Below are 19,757 nucleotides of genomic sequence, written 5' to 3'. Positions count from 1 at the left end.
TCTGGCTAACGTGGGAGCTGGGGAACTGAGCCTCGAACCGGGGTCCTTAGGCTTCACAGGCGAGCGCTTAACCGCTAAGCCATCTCTCCAGCCCCTTTTCTTTTTTTCTTTTTTTCTTTTTTTTTTTAATTATTGCTTGCTTGTTTAATTGGTTTACTCAGGATGGGTGGCCGAGCCCGGCTCATTATGGGCCGCCAGGGCCAAGGCTCTGATGCTACAAATCCTGTAACAATGTCAACCCATCCAAGAGCTTTCTCGAGCGCACCGGGGCAGAAGCAGAAGTCCCTACCCACCGCGAGCCGTTGCTTTGCCTACCTGCCTGCCAGTCAGTCACTACTGGAATCTTCCACTCATGTCAGTTCACTGCGTCCCACCCTGCCCCGAGGCAACCCTTCCAAAATGTAATTACTAAGAATGAAGAGGTTTCCTTCCCTTTGGTACTCCTTTCCCAATGACTAGTGGGTGGTTATAAGTGTTTCTTGGGGGAGAAAAAAAAAATGAATAAACAATGAATGTTTTTATTTTACTATTGATACAATCAAGGCGTGAAAACCTGTTTGCTTTTAAAGGTGCCCAATTGCAAAACCTGCAGGCCTGGGTTGGTCCAGGTTCAATTCTCTAGTACCCACATAAGACCACATGCACAAAGTGCTGCTTGCATCCGAAGTTCACAGTGGCAAAAATCCCTAGAATGCCCATCCTGCCTCTTTTTCTCTCTCAAATAGATAAACTATTTTTTTTTAAATAAAAAAAGAGGAGTAGTGAGAAAACTGTAACTTTCTTCTACTCCAGTGTTTGCTTTTTTGGAAAATAAAATTTTGTATGGACTTACAGAATGTAGACCTGCCTAGAGTAATTGTGTGGACTGAAGTTTTCAGAAAACAAAAATGCACTACATTAAAAAATTCTGTAAGATTTACTGATTAAAACTCCAATGACTGGACTGGAGAGATGGGTTAGCGGTTAAGGCACTTGCCTATGAAGCCTATGGACCCAGGTTCAACTCCCCAGGACCCATGTAAGCCAGATGCACACGATGACACTTGCATCTGGAGTTTGTTTGCAGTGGCTAGAGGTCCTGGCGTGCCCATTCTCTCCTTCCCTCTCTCTCTCTCTATTAACTAACTAACTAACTAACTAACTAAATAAATAAATAAAAGTTTTAAAAAACCTCCAATGACTGCAGAAATTTGGAATGCTAAAGATTAGGAATTAGAGTTTATCTTGGACTATCTTAACCCCAAAAAAGTTGTTTAGTGTGCGACCTAACATTCTTTTGACTACTAGGTAAATCCTCTTGGAATGTACAAACAGACTGCTAACTCCCACCAACACAAAGGCTAAGGGATGTTAAAAGATATCACTTGAGGACTATAATAGATATTTCCCACTTTGCTGTAACCTGTCACTATATGATTTTACCAACGTATTTGAAAAGTGTCTTGTGGGCTGGAGAGATGGCTTAGCGGTTAAGCGCTTGCCTGTGAAGCCTAAGGACCCCGGTTCGAGGCTCGGTTCCCCAAGTCCCATGTTAGCCAGATGCACAAGGGGGCGCACGCGTCTGGAGTTCGTTTGCAGAGGCTAGAAGCCCTGGCGCGCCCATTCTCTCTCTCTCCCTCTATCTGTCTTTCTCTCTGTGTCTGTCGCTCTCAAATAAATAAATAAATAATTAGAAAAGTGCCTTGTTTTATTTTTCTTTGTTCTATTATTATAAAGACTTCATGCAGGGGCTAGAGAGATGGCTTAGTGGTTAAGTGCTTGCCTGTGAAGCCTAAGAACCTGGGTTTGAGGCTCGATTCCCCAGGACCCATGTAAGCCAGATGCACAAGGTGGCGCATGCATCTGGAGTTCATTTGCAGTAGCTGGAAGCCCTGATGTACCCATTCTCTTTCTCCTTCTCGCTGTCTGTCGCTCTCAAGTAAATAAGTAAAAATAAACAAAACTAAAAACAAAACACAAAAAAACTTCATGCAACTATTACCACATTGGAACATGGTGTTTAGGGCATCCTAAATCCGTCTCCCACACTATGGTCACTCCTATTTGGTTCCAGAATGTGCTCTCTTATTCATTTTGAGGGGAGAGTGATATTACTATTATTATTTTGCATTGATAATTAGTGAAAATGTTTTAAACTAGGGCTCAAGAAACACATTGTACTCAAGTGTCTATATGCTGATCAGCCAAATATCCAGGAATGTCACTTTCCTGCTAAGTCTCACAGCCCTAGCAAAATATGAAAGTAATGAAACTAGTGAAACTAATGAAAGTAAGCAAAGCTCTCCTGCCACTCTGAGGGGCTGTGAGGCCCAGGTCTCACTGGAGTCCTCTCAAGTGTTTGTACCAAGGAGAAGATGTTAAATCTCATGGAAAGCCGGCCTGCCCCTGCGTGAGGCACCATGACTTGATGATACTGGATGTGAATCCTGTCTTGGTCAGATACTGGCCTTCAGCCCTGGGAGAAGTTAGTACCTACCTGGTGCCTCAGATTCCTCAGCTTTAAAACGAAGATGGCAGTAACTTTGACCTCACAGAAGGGTCATGAGAGCTAAATGAATTAATACTTTAATATGTGTGTGTGTGTGTGTGTGTGTGTCTGTTATATAAAACTAATCTGCATTGTTGCAGAGACTAAAATCACACCTCTAAAAACTCTGAAGAAAACAAGGGCTGGGATGGCGGGGAGAAGTGAGAGGAAGTCCGGTCCACGTGAGAGGAAGTGGGGACGGGCACATTGGTGCTTAGCAGACTCTGCCGCCCCCTGCTCTGCTGAGATCCCTTAAGTAAGCATTCCGTGTCCCTTTTTCCTCCTTTTTTTTTTTTTTTTTTTTTTTTTTGCAATAGCCATACTTTCTCCTTTGGGAGTAGGAGCTCCCTCCATGTTTCAGTGACCAGGGATCGCTTGAATATGTGACACCTAATCAAGGGTCAGTTGGAATCTGTCAAACTCAGTCAGCAGATGTTGAGGGTGAAGCGGAAGCAAAGGGTTGGGCTGCAGAAATTCTGTGTCATTCTCTCTAAGGATGGAAAGCCATTAGTCACAGGGTTGCAAGAAATAGGAACCTACAATTCCTGACTATTTTCCCATCTATTTTTTTCTTTTTTGAGGTAGAGTCTCATTCTAGTCCAGGCTGACCTGGAATTACCCTCAGGGTGGCCTCAAACTCACTGCAATCCTCCTACTTCTGCCTCTCGAGTGCTGGGATTAAAGGTGTACACTAGGGCTGGAGAGATGGCTTAGCGGTTAAGGCGCATGCCTGCAAAGCCTAAGGACCCAGGTTCAATTCTTCAGGTCCCACATAAGCACGTGGTGGCACACGCATCTGGAATTCATTTGCAGTGGCTAGAGGCCCCGGCGAGCCCATCCTCTCTCTCTCTCTTTCCCTCCCCTTTCTCTGTCTCTAATAAAAATGAAATCTTTTTTTAAAAAAGGTGTGCACCACTACACCAGGCTTCCCATGGATTTTTAGTTTATGTCATCTTTATTAAGAGTTGGGTTAATTTAAATCAATGTCTTCAAAAAACAAAACCAATTACATATGAACATGCAACAAATGGAGGTGAGGTCATAGTTATCCATTGCTTCATCACTGTGCCCTTTAATATCACGTAACTAATAATGTGCTATATAATACGCTGACCAGAACAAAGGGATGCAGATGTCTTGATGGTTTCACCAACATCCCTCCCACCTGACTATTTTTCTGTCTCTCTCCTGGTTTCACCCTGATGAGTCCAGCTAGCCCCAAACTTTAGATTCCCCCCTCTCTGAGGTCTAAGACAAGAAAGATTTGATTCAGGAATACCTGAGTAGCCTAAATGTCCTGGCACTAACCAGCAGGCTCCTGATGTACAGGCGCTCCAGCTGCCTTGATGGTTACTGTACTGGTCTCCAGGGCTGCTTCCGAAGGACCAGGTGACAAATGGGCCTCTGTCCCCCACCACCAGAATCTTGTGTTGTCATGGGAACACAACTTCTAGCTTTTACTTGGAAACTAAGTTTTTGAGCTGATACACTGGTGTCTAATTTTCTTTCTTTCTTTTGTTGAGGCAAGGCCAACAGACTGGCCTTCTTTTTATGTGAGAGGGTGAGAGCAAGAGAGAGAGAGAGAGAGAGAGAGAGAGAGAGAGAGAGAATGGGCATGTGAGGGCCTCCAGCCACTGCAGTCGAATTCCAGACGCATGCACCATCTTATGCAACCTTGCGTGCTTGCATCATCTTGCGAGTCTGGCTTATGTGGGACCTGGAGAGTCGAACATGAGTCCTTAGGCTTTGCAGGCAAGTGCCTTAACCTTTAAGCCATCTTTCCAGCCCTGGGGTCTAATTTTCTGATACATAGACTATTTCCATTTCTGTAAGTAGACTACTTCTTTGGAGCCCTTTCTCAGTGTCTACTGTGATATCTCCTCGAATATCTTTCTAAGATTGAGGTTTTTTCTTCATCTTGGTTTCAGACCATTGGCAGGTTGGCTTTTCTCAGCACCTTTCATAGTCACGCATCCTGCTTCTGACCTTCAAGGACGGTGACAGGGCCCAGTTATCCCTGGACAGATATCCAGGTGGGTCTCTCACGTCGTTGATTATTAAATTTCTGCTGATGTACTCCGCACTCAGTAGGCCATCAAGACCACGTTGAGCTGTGATCCCAGAACTCGAGAGGCTAAGGCAGGAGCATCGTAATTGGAGGCTATCCTGAGCTACATGGTGAGTGCCAAGCCAGCCTGGGCTAAGGAGAGAGACCCTGTCTCAAAACAAAATAATATCCCCCTGGCTTAGCAGTTAAGCACATATCTGCAAAGCCTAAGGACCCAGGTTTGATTCTCCAGGTCCCACGTAAGCCAGATGCACATGGTGGCACATGCATCTGAAGTTAGTTTTCAGTGGCTAGAGGCCCTGGTGTGCCCATTCTCACTCACTCTCTCTCTGTGTCCCTAATAAATAAATAAATAAAAATAAAAAAAAAACTTTAAAAAATAATATCCCCCCACAAGGAAAAAAATTCCAGAGCAAAATAAAATAAAACAAAAACCATGTTGACCTTGGACTTTTGTTTTGAAGAAGCTGATTCAAGGCAATCCAAATCATACTCCAGAAAGTCCTTGAATGGTGTCTGAGGGAGGGCTATTTCCTTGGACATCCTGCCTTGCTGGCCTGCCTAAATTTCTACTATGGGCAAAGTTCTTCCCACCAGCCTCACTCACCTCAACAGTGGGAATACAGCTTCTATGTGAATAATCCTATCTTTTAAGGAATTAACCAATCATCATTCATCTCTAGCAAATTTCCAACTATCATAACGCATCCACAGCAGGGCCAATGTTTTAGTCCACGTCAGCCTCACGGTGGGCAGAGGCGGCATCACTGAGTGGTTAAGTCCAAGGACACTGGAGTTAAAATTTTACTTCCTTGACTCTTTGGCTAAATGACCACTGTCTGTCTGTGTATCAACACTTTCATTTGTGAGCGTATTAATAATCATTTGGCATTGTGAGATTTAAATGGAATAATAACTGTAGATTGCCTATAGAGTTGTATCAGGTGTGTAATGATTTCCCCGCACACGGTTCGTTGTTTGCTATAACTGGTGAGGTAGAAGAAAGGAACAAAGGGCGAAGTTGAAGAACGTCATGTCATAAGTAGAAGGAGAAAAGATGAACGTCAAAAGGGTGGAGACGCGGTGGCGCCCTCCCACCGTCTCTCCCGCAGGGTGAGCGGAGGGCAGCCAGAGTCACGATGCTCCCACATCACGAGCAGAGCACAGGACTGTGAGTCTCAGACTCTGAGAAAACTTTTCCAACATGAACAAGTCAGGAGTTCAGTCTCCAACTCCTCTCATGTCAGTGATTTCAGGGCAAAATTTCCACCTTCATTTCTTTCTAGTTTTTCCGCTGTTTCCAGATTCTGCATTTGGTGAGAGTGAGGATGGGCGCGGGCCGAGGGGGGGACATGAAAGCAGGGCTGACTCCCGTGTCCAGCGCTGAATAGAGGGGGGCAGCTCTACCAGCAATAGCAGCCGGAGGCGCGTGGGGTATATTTTCACGCAATTAATAATATCCACCTCACTTATTGTATTTTTAAAAATACTTTTATTTTATTTATGAAAGAAGAGAAAATAGGGGCACACCAGGGCCTCTTGCTGCTATAAGTGAATTCTAGAGGCAGGAGCTACTTTGTGTATCTGGTCTTATGTGGGTATGGTGGAAGCAAAACTAGGCCAGCAGGCTTTGCAAGCAAGAGCCTTTAACCACTGAGCCATCGCTATAGCCTGCATCTCACCTATTTCAGTTGTATTAGAATGGATGACACAGAGGCATAAAAGTTATAGAATGCGTTCCAGCGGTATCAAATGTTACCCTTCGCTGGAGATTGCGGACATCCCAATGTAATTCTTATCCCGTCTACTCGCATTGTCTGGTCTCATGCTGGGGTTACAGGCACAGGCTTCAGTCTGCATGAAGCTTAAGTGTAAGGGCCACTGGTCAAGCACACGGAGAGATCACAGTGCATTGCATTTGCCATCTTGGAAAGCCTTCACTTGCTAACTTTCGGGGGTTCAAGAGTTCACTAGTGCATATTTAGAACTGTTAAGATGATACTAGAAGTAGGGGCTGGAGAGACGGCTTTGTGATTAAGCGCTTGCCTGTGAAGCCTAAGGACCCCAGTTCGAGGCTCCATTCCCCAGGACCCACATAAGCCAGATGCACATGCATCTGGAGTTCATTTGCAGTGGCTGGAGGCCCTGGCGTGCCCATTCTCTCTGTCTCTGCCTCTTTCTCTCTCTCTCTGTTGCTTTCAAATAAATAAATAAAAAGAACAAAAATTTTTTTTAAAAAAGATATACTAGTGCATAAAGTAGTGACTCAGGTTTAAGACAGCAATATGTTTGATGACAATCTGTTAATGTTACTTGGTGTTCTTTGCCCAAATAACCAATATTTATTTTGTCCTTTGTAGTTTAGCCATTCACGACCCCCACAAAACCAAACCAAAACAAACAAACAAACAAACAAAACCCAGGGCTTTCAATTCAGGTTCTCCATCTGTTTTGAGCTTTACTTGTAAAAACTGGACAGCAAGGGGCTGGGGAGATGGCTCAGTGGTTAAAGGCGCTTGACTACAAAGCCTGCTGGCCCAGGTTCAAAACCCCAGTACCAACGTAAAGCCAGATGCACAACATGGTGCATGCATCTGGAGTTTATTTGCAGTGGCAGGAGGACCTGGCATGCCCATTCCCTCTCTCCCACTTTCAATTAAATAAACAAATACAAATATTTATAAATGAATAATCATATGTTCCCAATTTGTTTTAGAGTTTTTGGAACATGAAACCTAGAGTAATAACTTTGAAAACAAAATGAATTCATAGATATGAGTTTTTTTTTAGAATGGGAACAAGGAGTTTATTCTAGAAGATTATTCTAATCTGATAGAGCAATGAAATACAAAACAATATGATACATTCCAATGCCAACAATCAAACTGTTCACACATACTCATAACCCTACTGAGGACGGTCCCCCATGGAATGGGGACAGGGAAGAGGAGATGTAGGAGGAAAACATGAGGGACCAGCACCCGATTTGTTCCTACATTAAAGTCCATAATTGATTAAAAATTAAAGACAACAAATTACAAAAGGGGTTTCCAAGGGAAGGGGAATGGAGGGTGCTTAATAATATTCTTATTATAAACACACAAAGTTAAGTACCTTAATGTTTACAAAGGAGAAAACTTGGCCACAAGACTAGCAAAAATCAGTCAAAATAAAAACAAGTCAAATTGTTTTTTAATTAATTGAAGGTTTTGGACGATCTATCCTTTTGGCTGGGCTTTATGGCTGAGCCTAGCAAGTCCTGACCCTTCTGAGAAGACCTCTGAGATAGCACAGACCAAATTCAGAAACACTAGCTCTCACATGAGGAACACATAGGCTTGGATCTGAAGTCCTTCCCCCACCAGCTGGATCCCTGTCTAGTGCAATATCTACAAAGACCCAGGATGTTCTGTTAAAACTGGTCAAAGAACATGTCAATGTCTTTTTAAGGAGAGATTTCTAATTTTGGGGGTGGGGGAAGGGGATAAAACGAGGAGTGTAATTCCATAAGGACAGAACTCACAGGTTTGCAGGCAGAGGAACAGGATCCACAGGAGGTGCTGAGCCATCTCGGGTCCGGTCTAGTCTTCTGCAGAACCACACTCTTCCAGCAGAGTTAGCTCCACTTGACTGCTTCTGCTTCTTTTTATAGCCACGTACAAGAAAGGAAGTGTGTGGGGCTGGGCAGGCAGTACAGTGACTAAAGTGCTTGCCTTGCAAGCGTGAGGACCCGAGTCAAATCCCTAGAACTCATGTAAAAAATAAATAAATAAATAAATAAAAAGCTGGGCATGATGACAACCTGTCATTCCGGTGCTGGGGAGGGCAGTTGCAAACAGACAGATTCCTGGGGCTCAATGGCAAGCCATTCTAACCCAATAGGGTAAATTCAGGGCCCAGGGGATGGGTTGTCTACTAGATTCCGCACAACTGAAACATTTCCACCTGGGGGAGGGAGGAAGCTCAAGAGACTCAGGAAGCTGGCAAGTCTGGGTAAAGGTTGCAAGACCCCTCCCTAGGGCTATCTAAAGGAAAAACAACTCTTCGGTTGAGCTGTCTGCAAGTCGTGTACTGTGCTTAGACACCCGACAACCTAGCTGCCTGCAGGCTGTGCACTGTGCTCCAGATACTCAGCTTCCAGAAGTCTTCACCCCTGCTGGGCAGGCTTTGTAGTGATGCAGCTGCCTTTGAGACACCCATGCTCCTTTAAATAGCCTCTTGCTTTGCTCTGTAAGGAACCCTAATAAACTCATTGGTTCACTAAACTAGTTAAAAAAATTATTTATTTACAAGCAGAGAGAGAGAGGGAGAGGGAGAGGGAGAGAGAGAGAGAGAGAGAGAGAGAGAGAGAGAGAGAGAGAGAGAGAGAGGGAATGGGCAGGCCTCCTGCCCCTGCAAATGAACTCCAGATGCATGCTTTACTTTGTACATCTGGCTTTACATGGGTACTGGGGAATCGAACCTGGGTCATTAGGCTTTGCAAGCAGGTGCCATAACATGCTGAGCCATCTCCCCATTCCTAAACTAGGTTTAGATGTAATCACATGTTGGTCTGTTGTCTGTGCCCTATCTGGGGTCAAGACTGTATTTGGTCACCCCAGGGAAATAGTTTCCCCATGTCAGGATGGTATTCTTAAGAAATGACACCTGAGGTTGAATCACACACACACACACACACACACACACACACACACACACACACACACCCTGAATACACGAACACAAAGGAAGTATGAGCTGATTTAGGAAACGTTGGTCTTTACATGTCAATCATTATTAGTGGCTTACTATGTGCCAGGCAGTAATCAGGGTGTTGGCAATATCTACAGTAATAAAGTAATTGATTGCTGTCTTGTTGAGTTGATCCTTCTTTTTTCAGATTAACAACTACATAGGAAATTCCAATAAAATGTGATATGTTTTGTATGACTCTGAGAGAGGGCTTCCTGTCAGGAGCTCAGCTGAGACCTGTCTATGGAGTTTGTGTTATGAGGCACATGTGTTGGGATATAGGAAAGAGATAGACTGTAGCACTTGCTACATGATGAAAACTAAAAGTTGTGGGGATGAAAGACAGGAAGTCCCAGGAGCCATGCTTGGGGGGAACTGAACTAGATGTAACGCAGGACAATATATTTGCCAGTAGAGGGTATTCAGGTATTCATCATGGTTAGAATAAAAGTGGACTGGGGCTGGAGAGATGGCTTAGTGGTTAAGGAGCTTGCTTGGAAAGCCAAAGGATCCCGGTTCAATTCCCCAGCACCCACATAAGCCAGATGCACAAGGGGACACATGCATCTGGAGTTTGTTTGCAGTGGCAGGAGATCCTGGTGTGCCCATTCCCTCCCTCTCTCTGCCTCTTTCTCTTTATCAAATAAATGAAATATATTTTTAAAAAGAATAAAAGTGGACTTACAATGTGTGTGTGTAACTTTTTAGCTCAAGATTAAGAAAAAAATATTTATTTGCAATTAGAGAGAGATAGAGGAGAGACAGACACAGACAGAATGGGTGTGCCAGGACCTCCAGCCACCGTAAATGGACTCCAGGTGCATGTGCCACTTTCTGCATCTGGCATTACATGGGTACTGGGGAATTGAACTCAGGTCATTAGGCTCTCTAGGCAAGTGCCTTAACTGCTGAGCCACCTCTTCAGTCCTCAAGAATTTGATTGAGTTCATTCATGTGATTCAGAGAGAGAAGAGAGGTCAAGGAAACAAATAACATCATGTTCAGTGGAAGGGAGAGAAGGGACAAAAGAAAGGAGTGGGAGGGGATTATGATCAAAATACATTATTGTACGTGTAATAAAATTATAAAGACAAATTCCATAAGTTAAAAGAAGATGAAACTTCTCTAACAAAGGGTGAGAGAAGCACTACTATATAAATGCTTAGAGGGCTCTTGATGGGCACAACATACCCAAACAATATCAGTAGCATCCTCCACCCGGGGCTATGACCTTCCCAGCCATAGAATTTTTGGTTTTTGACATGTATTTCTTTGTCTTTAAGGAAAAAGTAGATATGGTGAGGATCAGTTGACTAAAATGTCAAGTTTAAATAGTTCAGTGTATACAGTCCATAGTACTACCTGGCTGGCAACATGCTAAGTTTTTTTTGACCACCAAAACGTTTGTATTATAGCTGTACTGTCTCAGCGCATTGCCCTGAGATCGCTGAATCCAGGCAGTATCATGCCATAGGACTATGACAAGGTTTCAGTACCACACATGAGTCCCTACCATGGAGTAGGCCTCCAATCCAGTCAGAGAGCAATTGGTTACCCCCATTGCACTTGTGGGCACATCTTGCCTGGCTGGTTGTGTAGTTCACAGGGCCCACTGCTGGCTCAGACTACTGATGACCTTTCTCCTGCAGTAGCCTGCATAGCAATGTAAGAGCCAGGCAGCAGGAAGAAGGCTTTTGGCTCAGTTCCAGCTTCATTTCTCAGTTTCCTGCAACTGAAGCATGTTGTGTCTTTAGCAATAGGGACTTACCATCTATTTTTGGTTGGCAATCAAGGACTTTGGCAATAGCCTATATTACTTTGCAGGCCTCAGGGCCATCACTGGCATTGGAATTTTCTTATAGAAACCCCTGGTTTCTGGGTGAAGCATCTTTCAGATATTTGCTACAGGGACAAAGAGCTGACTAATTCATGTAGGGACACTATGTGGAGGAAGGTTTTGTGAAACTTTTCCCACTGAGGAGAATCTTCATGCTTAGCTGGGTAATTTCTAGATAAACTGAGTCTTTGACAGCATTCATTCAACAAACATCATCATCTGTCATATATATTTGTTCAATATCATATGGTTGAATGCTTTTATGTAGGTATAAATATATGGCCAGCTATTTGGGACCAAATAAGGACCAAATAAAAATGGAAATTTCCAAATTAACTGTATTTTATACCATGAGAATGCTGTATTACTTTCTTAATTTGAGGAAATACATCTTAAAAAATGCAATTGGTACATGTACCAAACACACTATCATGCATATAGAAGGGACAAAGAAGAATATGAAGTTGCTAAGAGCTAAAAACACGATTTTAGCACCGGCCGTGGTGGTGCACGCTTTTAATCCCAGCATTCAGGAGGCTGAGGTAGGAGACTCTCTGTGAGTTTGAGGCCAGCCTGAGACTACGTGGTGAATTCCAGGTCAGCATCTTGGGCTAGAGTGAGACTCCATCTTGAAAACCAAATCAGACCAAACCAAACAAAAAATAAAAATAAAACATGATTTTGTATCTTGTTTCTTTTTTTTTCTTACTTCTTTGTAGGAATGTTCAGGAATTTTCCTCCTTTTCTTTCTCCTCCTGCCCCTATTTAAACCTTTCCACTCATAATATTCCACCACTCTATTTTCATATCACATGTGTTCTGCTGTCCCCTTCCCTTAAGCCCTCCCTCCCCCTCCCATGGCCCATTTCTAGATTTCTGGCCTCTACTGATTCTCACTCTTATATACATATCTATTGCCTCCTGGTTGTTGGGACAAAACAACCCGACCAGAAGCAATTTATGGAGGAAAAGAGTTTATTTTGGCTTACAGTTTGAGGACATTTTTCATCATGGCAGGGAAAATATGGACGAGCAGACAACCAGGACATCACATTTTGTCATATCAGCTAGGAGGAAGTAGCAAGAGTGAGTTGTTGGGCTAGAGAGATGGCTTAGCAACTAAGGTGCTTATCTTAAAGCCTAAGCACCCAGGTTCGATTCTCCAGTACCCATGTAAGACAGATGCAGAAGGTGTTCCATGCATCTGGAGTTCATTTGCAGTGGCTGGCAGCCCTAACATCCCCATTCTCTTTCTCTGCCTCTTTCTCTCAAATAAATAAAAATGAAATTTTGCCGGGTGTGGTGGTGCATGCCTTTAATCCCAGCACTCAGGAGGCAGAGGTAGGAGGATTGCCATGAGTTCAAGGCCACCCTGAGACTATGTAGTGAATTCCAGGTCAGCCTGGCCTAGAGTGAGACTTCACCTTGAAAAAAAAAAAAAAAAAACCAAACAAACAAACAACAAAAGAGTAAGCTGTCTAGCTGACAAGTGGTGGTGGGTTGGTGGAGGCTGATCATAAAATTCCAAGGTCTGCTCCAGTGACACATCTCCTCCAGCAAGCCTCCATTACCTAAGGGCCAAGGGGTCAAGTATGAGGCTTAATCATAAACACACGAGGCTATGAGGGATACTTTACATTCAAGCCGTTACAATATCGAAACATTCGAAGCTAAGATCTTCATAGGAGAGAGAACATGTATTGTTTGTTCTTTCTAATTATGGGTTACCTAAACATAATCTTGTCTAGATTCATTCATTTTCCTGTAAATTGGATAAGTTTATTTTACTTTTTATATTTTACGTTTATTTATTAGAGAGAGAGGGGCATGCAGAAAGAAAGAGAGAGAATTGGCCTGCCAGGGCATCCAGCCACGGCAAATGAACTCCAGGTGTATGTGTCCCTTGTGCATCTAGCTTATGTGAGTTTTAGAGAATTGAACCTGGGTCCTTTGGCTTTGTAGGCAAATGCTTTAATCACTAAGCCATTTCTCCAGCCCTTCATTTTCTTTAGATATAGCTGAATAATACTTCATTGTTATATATATGCACTATATCCTCATTATCCATTCATCACTTGATGGACATGTAGGCTGATTCCACTTCCTAGCTATTATGAACAGACCAGCAATAAATATTGATGAGCAATATCTCTGTAGTAGAGTCCTTAGGGTGTATGCCCAGGAGTGGTATAGCTGAGTCATATAGAATTCTATTTGTAGCTTCTTTAAAACTTCCATGCTGATTTCCATAGTAGCTCCACTAGCTATATGTGGGTTCCTGGTTCCTTGGGTGGCCCTTGCGCCCCGGCTCCCCAGAGGCATCCAGCCATGGTGGAATTGGGTCTTGAGCAGCCTTGAGTGTGATGGGAAGAAGCACCTGGGAGACAGCTTTAGAGAAAAACTCATTTATTTGTCAGGGGACTGAGTTTTTATAAGCAGTTGAGAGAGACAGCTGAAGAGGGTCCTAAGGGGATTGGTGGGTTCAAATGTTGCTCGCAGCTGCCTAGTTGGCAGATAGGGACATTCAGTCCAGCACCTAGGGAGAGAGTCAGGTGATCTATGTAGTGGCGGAAGAGGTATAGGGTATGAGTCACAGGGCATGGGGCTGAGTGAAGGCTGCTGGCTGATACCATATAAGGAGTTTCCTAGGCAACTGGCCAAAGGTCACAGGACGATGAGAGAAGCCTAAGTCTTATCAGGACTTCCAGGCACCCCAGGCTGGGGGAGGCAGTGGCCCTACTTCCTGCCAATCTCAGGGCCTGAGATTTGTCCGGGGGTCCAGCCTCACTGAGACCCCTGGGAATGGAGGAGGAGCATCCCTGCTGGTCTGGGACCTGAGATTTTGTTCCCCGGCTCAGGCTGCTGAGATCTCTCCATACCCTGGGGGCCCTCATTGTGTCTGATAGTTTAGGCTTGCCTAAGGCTCTATGGTTTGAAAGCACAACACCCACGAAAGAGTTCAATTCTATGGAGAGATTGGAGGCTGCCAATCTCGTGGCCCAAGATTTTGTCAGGGGGTTCAGGCTCACTGAGACCCCTGAGAATGGGGGTGAGGAGCTCCCCTGCTGGTCTGGTTGCTGAGATGTGTCCAGCTGTTTTGGTGGTTGTGACCTCTCCAGAGCCTGGGGCCCTTAGTCCTGTCAGAGAACTTAAGCTTGCTTTAACCCAGGGCCCCGCCTGTGTCAGCCCCCCTTGTTTTCACAATGGGGAGCTGTCATCATCTTGAGAGAGATCTTTATACCTACCACAGGTTCAGATAGAGCCCGATGGTGCACGAGGACCTGATTAGCAGCAACCTCAGCAATATCAGTTATCTGTTGTCTGAGAAATTTGATGAGGCAGGGGCTACAAGCAATAGGAGGGGGAGAAGCCAAGTGACTAAAGGGTTAAAGAACCAGGTGGTGTGGTTCTCAGGCTTGTGGCAGTCAAGCAGCTCCTTGTGGAGTTTTTTGAGTTTCAGCATTTTGTTCAACAACGTTTGATTCATTAACAAAAAACAGCATTCTTCTCCCAAGACCTTACATGTCCCCCCATGCTCAGCACTAATGAGGTCTGAGGCCCTACGGTTCTGAAGTACCACACCAGTGAGAGAGTTCAGTGGTCTCTGGAGACATATGAGGCAGTGATAGTGGATATTATGGCCCGGTCAAGCTTACTTTGGAAGCCCCCTGCGAGGTGGTTGGTTTGGACAAGAGCAGCTCCTGCAGCACCGGAGGCCCCCAGGGACAGCGCAGGCCGAGGCCACCAGCAGAGGGATGAACATCTCGCTTGGTTGGTGTGGACGGAGCTGATAGGCCGCTTCCTCTTCCTCGCAGAGATACACCCGTGGAATCATCTAGACTCGGGAAGAGGAGGGAGAGGAAACAATTATGCATGGGGTGGTTAGCCCTTCACACCAAAGGAGAGTGGGTGTCTTGACACAAGTGGTCCTTGTTATGGAAATGTCGAGGAGGCATTCAGCTCTGGTCGGCCTAGAGCTGGACAGGCAGAGGCACACCATGGCCAGAATTAAAGAGAGAATATCAGCCCGGCGTGGTGGTGCATGCATTTAATCCCAGCACTTGGGAGGCAGAGGTAGGAGAATCACTGTGAGTTCAAGGCCACCCTGAGACTCCATAGTGAATTCCAGGTTAGCCTGGGCTAGAGTGAGATCCCACTTCAAAAAACCACACACAAAAAAGAGGGGAATATCAATCAGTAAGGCAGGGTTGGGAATAGCTTGTTATCGATGTAGGGTATTAAGGGTGGCTTTAATAGGAACTGCGGTTAGCAGGGATGGGAGGAGATGCACGAAAGAAGCCGTTAGAAGCACAAGGACGGGTAGTGAAGGGGAGAGGCTTGGCCACATAGCGGACATATTGTGTCCATGTTACAGGGGCTGGTATTTTTTCTGTGACTTGTTCCTGTGAGAGAGTATGACAGTTAGCTTGCACCGGGCGGGAAGCAGGGGTGTACTGTCTGGAAATACAAAGAGTCCCAGGGGGAGATGAGTGGTAGATACTAGTATAGAGTTTCCCATCACCCCATCCCCCAGCGTCCATTCCAGGGGTCTTGTATGGAGAGTGCACATTCTCTAGTATTCCAGGAGGCTTTGAAGACAGCGTCAGGATGCCTAAAGCTGTCAATGACACAGTAATCGTATCGGCATCCTCCGTAATAGTCCTGGTCTTTTTTTTTTTTAATTTTTTTATTTATTCATTTGAGAGCAACAGACACACAGATAGAGGGAGAGAGAGAGAATGGGCGCGCCAGGGCTTCCAGCCTCTGCAAACGAACTCCAGACGCGTGCGCCCCCTTGTGCATCTGGCTAACGTGGGACCTGGGGAACCGAGCCTCGAACCGGGGTCCTTAGGCTTCACAGGCAAGCGCTTAACCGCTAAGCCATCTCTCCAGCCCAATAGTCCTGGTCTTTAAGACACTCGGTTAGTTTGGCGACAGGCGAAGCGGGCTATGCTGTCCACACAAACCATAGTCTTAGGATAGACACGGAAGGTGACAGTGTCTTGGCAGCCTTTAGTGAGGCAGTATCCTGTGCCAGTGATTTTATTGACCCCTTGGTAGGTCTCTCGGGCTGCAAAGTGCCATCTTCCACTGGGGCTGGAGGGGGTGACAAAAGAGGCAGTGAGAGAGACATTTGCATTGGAATGTAAGATTGTTAAAGCCACCAACAAAATGGCAGAGCGGTAGGCCTGCGGCGGGCATATGGCTTTGGCTGTGCCCACGAGGTCATGGACATCCCTCCGGGGGGCCCCTATTTCAGGTGGTGCTGGCGGGGGTGGTGCTTCCTCCTTTTCTTCCATCTCTGATCTGTCAACGTCAGGCAGGCCATCACTTTGGTCAGTGGATGGAATCAGACATTTCGAGCTGGAACCCAAATGGGCCTGGGCTGGTCCTGTGGGAAGTCAGAGCAAATCCCCTTCCCGTGGTGAGGAGGCATCTCATCCTTCCATATCCCACCTGAGGGATCTCACCACCGCAGCAGAACGGGAGGGGCAGTCTCTGGTGTATGCCAGTGGAGGGTGATGGGGGTATTGGGAGTTGTCATACATATTAGAAATGTTTAAAGTAGTCAGGTCCATGGCTGACTAAAGGTTGTGGGGATAGGTATTGGGCTGTTGTTTTTTAAGTTGGGTTTTTAAGGCTTGGTGTGTTCTTTCTACTATACCTTGGCCTTGTGGGTTATGTGGGATTCCCGTATCATGGGTAATCTACCACTGCATGCAAAAGGCTTTGAATGAGGAACTGACAAAAGCTGGGCCATATCAGTGTTTATTTGATGGGGGACACCTATGATGGCAAAGGTAGCGAGCCTATGATGTATAACTTTCTTTGAGTTCTCTCCTGTTTGTGCTGTGACCCATATATGATGGGAGTAAGTATCCACTGTCACAAAGACACATTTCTGATGACTGAATTGGGGAATATGAGTGACGTCAGTCTGCCAAAGGACATTGGCCTTGAGGCTTCTGGGGTTAGTGCCCATCATCTGAAGGGCAGGTGTTGTTATTAGTGAGGCAAGGACTGGCATGGTTTCAGTATGCGTGGGAGTTGATTTTTGGGAGTCAGAGGGAAGCATGATTATAATCCCTTAAGGTTGACATGAGTGTTAGCACGAAATTTTTTTGCTTCCTCAAGAGTGGCCAGGAAGATGTCTGTTGGGTCTCCATAGGAGGCCGTCTGGTCTGCTAATGCATTTCTCTTGGTGAGGGGGCCAGGTAAGGGGCTGTGAGACCTTATGTGTTGCACAAATGGGGGGGGGGGGCTTCTTTTGGAAATGAGATTGGAGACTTTTATCTGCAGGGGTGAAAGAGGGTTTTCATGTAGTCAGATATGTGAGAAGCAAGCCAGGGGAGTAAGTTAAACAGCACGGATGCTCTCTGAAAAGAGATGAAGGGGCTTCTTCCTCCAGGAGTGCCAGATAGATGCATACAGTTCCTTATATTGTGGGATCTGTCAGGAAGTTCCTTACACATGATGGTGGGAGGTTGATCCCCTGGGTGGTAAAGAACTATAGCTGCTCCCCTCTCCCCTCTCCCATCTGTAAAAATGGGAGGGGCCTCTGGGGATTGGTTTTTTGGAAAAGAGGCTGGCAGAAGCCCTTTTAGAAGGGGTATTGCAGGAGCCCATTTTTCATTAGGGCAGTGGTTGTCAATTTGACTGGGGAAGTCTATTAGGCGGATTGCAAATCGGGAGTGGTTCCTGAATAGCCATTGTATATCACTGGGGGAGAGAGGGTTATGATAGTGTCAGGTTCTTTGCCCAAGGTTTGCCCTGGTCTTGCCTGGTTTTGATCATGGCCGCGAGGGCATCAATCTCTGTTAATATACATGGGGCACCGCCAATGGACGTGTGGGGGCTTTCCAGGACTCCTTGGGGTTGGTATAGTGCTCCCATGACAACTGGGCAGGAGTTAAATATCACAAGCTGAACTGGCTTGTCTGGTGAGTACCAGGCAAGTGCCATATCAGAAAATATGTTATTAATCTTGGTGAATTCCTGTTTTGCCTCTGGGCTTAGGAGGTGGGGCAGGGGAGGGGGAGGATGGATCTTTGTCACCAAATAAGGGTTGTAAATCACTGGTGGGGATAGGAAGCCATGGCTGGAGCTAATTGAGGTTCCCCAGAAAACTCTGAAGTGAGGCCATTATGAGCTTCTGGGGAAAGGAGAGTGTGGGTTTAAGAGGTTGGGCAGAGGTGAAGGAGAGTTCTGTTCCCAGGAAAGTTATGGGTGAGATAAGATGGACTTTATTTGGGGCAATTCTGAAGCCTACCTCAGTGAGTATTAATTGGTTCCTTAGCTTGGCTCGTGAGGTGGAGGAGTCTTTCCATACTAGTATGTCATCCATATAATGATTGATATTAAGGCCTTGATCTAAATGTGGCCTTAGTGCCATAGCAACTGCTTTCTGGCATATGGTGGGACTATTAGCCATACCTTGGTGCAGAACCATCCACTCAGTGTGTTTGGCAGGTCCTGCATCATTGATAGAGGGGACTGAGAACTCAAAGCCTTGTCGGTCTCGGGAGTGCAGGGGGAGAGAAAAGAAAAAATCTTTAATATCAATAGAAAGGTGGGGATGTTGGCTGGAATGGCTGACACATGGGGCAGTTGCCTCTGAGGGGTGCCCCAAATGAGCATAGCTTTAATGATGGCCTTAAGATCTTGTAGTAACCCTCCATCTTCCTGAGCCCTTTTGAATTACAAGCACAGAGTGTTCTATGGGCTCTGTGAGGGGCGGATATGATTAAGTTGGAGTTGTTCTGTTACTATCTGATTTAAGATTTCAAATTTGGGGGCTGGAGAGATGGCTTATCAGTTAAGGCATATGCCTGTGAAGCCTAAGGACCCAGGTTTGATTCCCCAGGTCCCACGTAAGCCAGATGCACAAGGTGGCACATGCGTCTGAAGTTGTTTGTAGTGGTTGGAGGCCCTGGTGCACCCCATTCTCTCTCTCTCTCTCTCTCTCTCTCTCTCTCTCTCACACACACACACACACACACTCTCTCTCTCTCTCTCTGTCTCAAATAAATAAATAAAACAGATAAGTAAAATGTTTTTGAAAAAAGATTTCAAGTTTCTCCCTTGGCAGAGGCCACTGTTCAACCCAGGTGGCTCATTAGAGAGCTTTTTTAGGCAGGGAGTTTCATACTTAACAGTGGCCTTTAGGATTGGGGGTGACACTGGTGAAGGTATCTCTTGTAGTCTTCTATCTCAATGCATTCTCCCTCTATATTTCTGGCAATAACTACATGTAGGACCTCAAGGATGTCCCTCACTAGCAGGTTAGTTGTTACATCTGCCACTAGGGGTCGGATGAGACCTGTAGTTCCATCTGGGTCCTGCCACTTAAAGGCTTCCTTGGTAACATATGCCTGTGAAGGACCACCTACCCCCATTAATTGGGGCCCAGGAATTAATTCCCAGTGTTGGGGAACTTCAGATCGCTCTAGGATTGTCTTATCTACCCCAGTATCAATTAGACATTTGAAAATTTTTCCTCTGGCTTCTAAGGTTAGCCTTGGGTGGGCCCCCTTTAGGATGCTAGTTACCCATTGTATATTATGGGTTTTCCCTCTTATTGGTGGGGCTGAGGG

At 45.4% G+C, this 19,757-nt stretch overlaps 1 protein-coding gene across 1 annotated transcript in view; it reads right to left on the bottom strand.

Annotated features, from left to right (window-relative positions):
* Positions 1–8,242, bottom strand: part of LOC101601692 (SLAM family member 5) — a 42,377-nt gene extending 34,135 nt beyond the window's left edge. Inside the window, exon 1 of the mRNA XM_045135436.1 lies at positions 8,119–8,242. Within this exon, the coding sequence (XP_044991371.1) occupies positions 8,119–8,164 (46 nt within the window). The 5' untranslated portion in view covers positions 8,165–8,242. The remainder of the gene's footprint in view (positions 1–8,118) is intronic.
* Positions 8,243–19,757: the final 11,515 nt, after the last annotated feature.

This window comes from Jaculus jaculus, chromosome 1 (assembly GCF_020740685.1).
Source record: "Jaculus jaculus isolate mJacJac1 chromosome 1, mJacJac1.mat.Y.cur, whole genome shotgun sequence".
NCBI lineage: Eukaryota > Metazoa > Chordata > Mammalia > Rodentia > Dipodidae > Jaculus > Jaculus jaculus.
The sequence above is the reverse complement of the archived record's forward strand: the minus strand, read 5'-3'. Positions and strand labels throughout refer to the sequence as shown.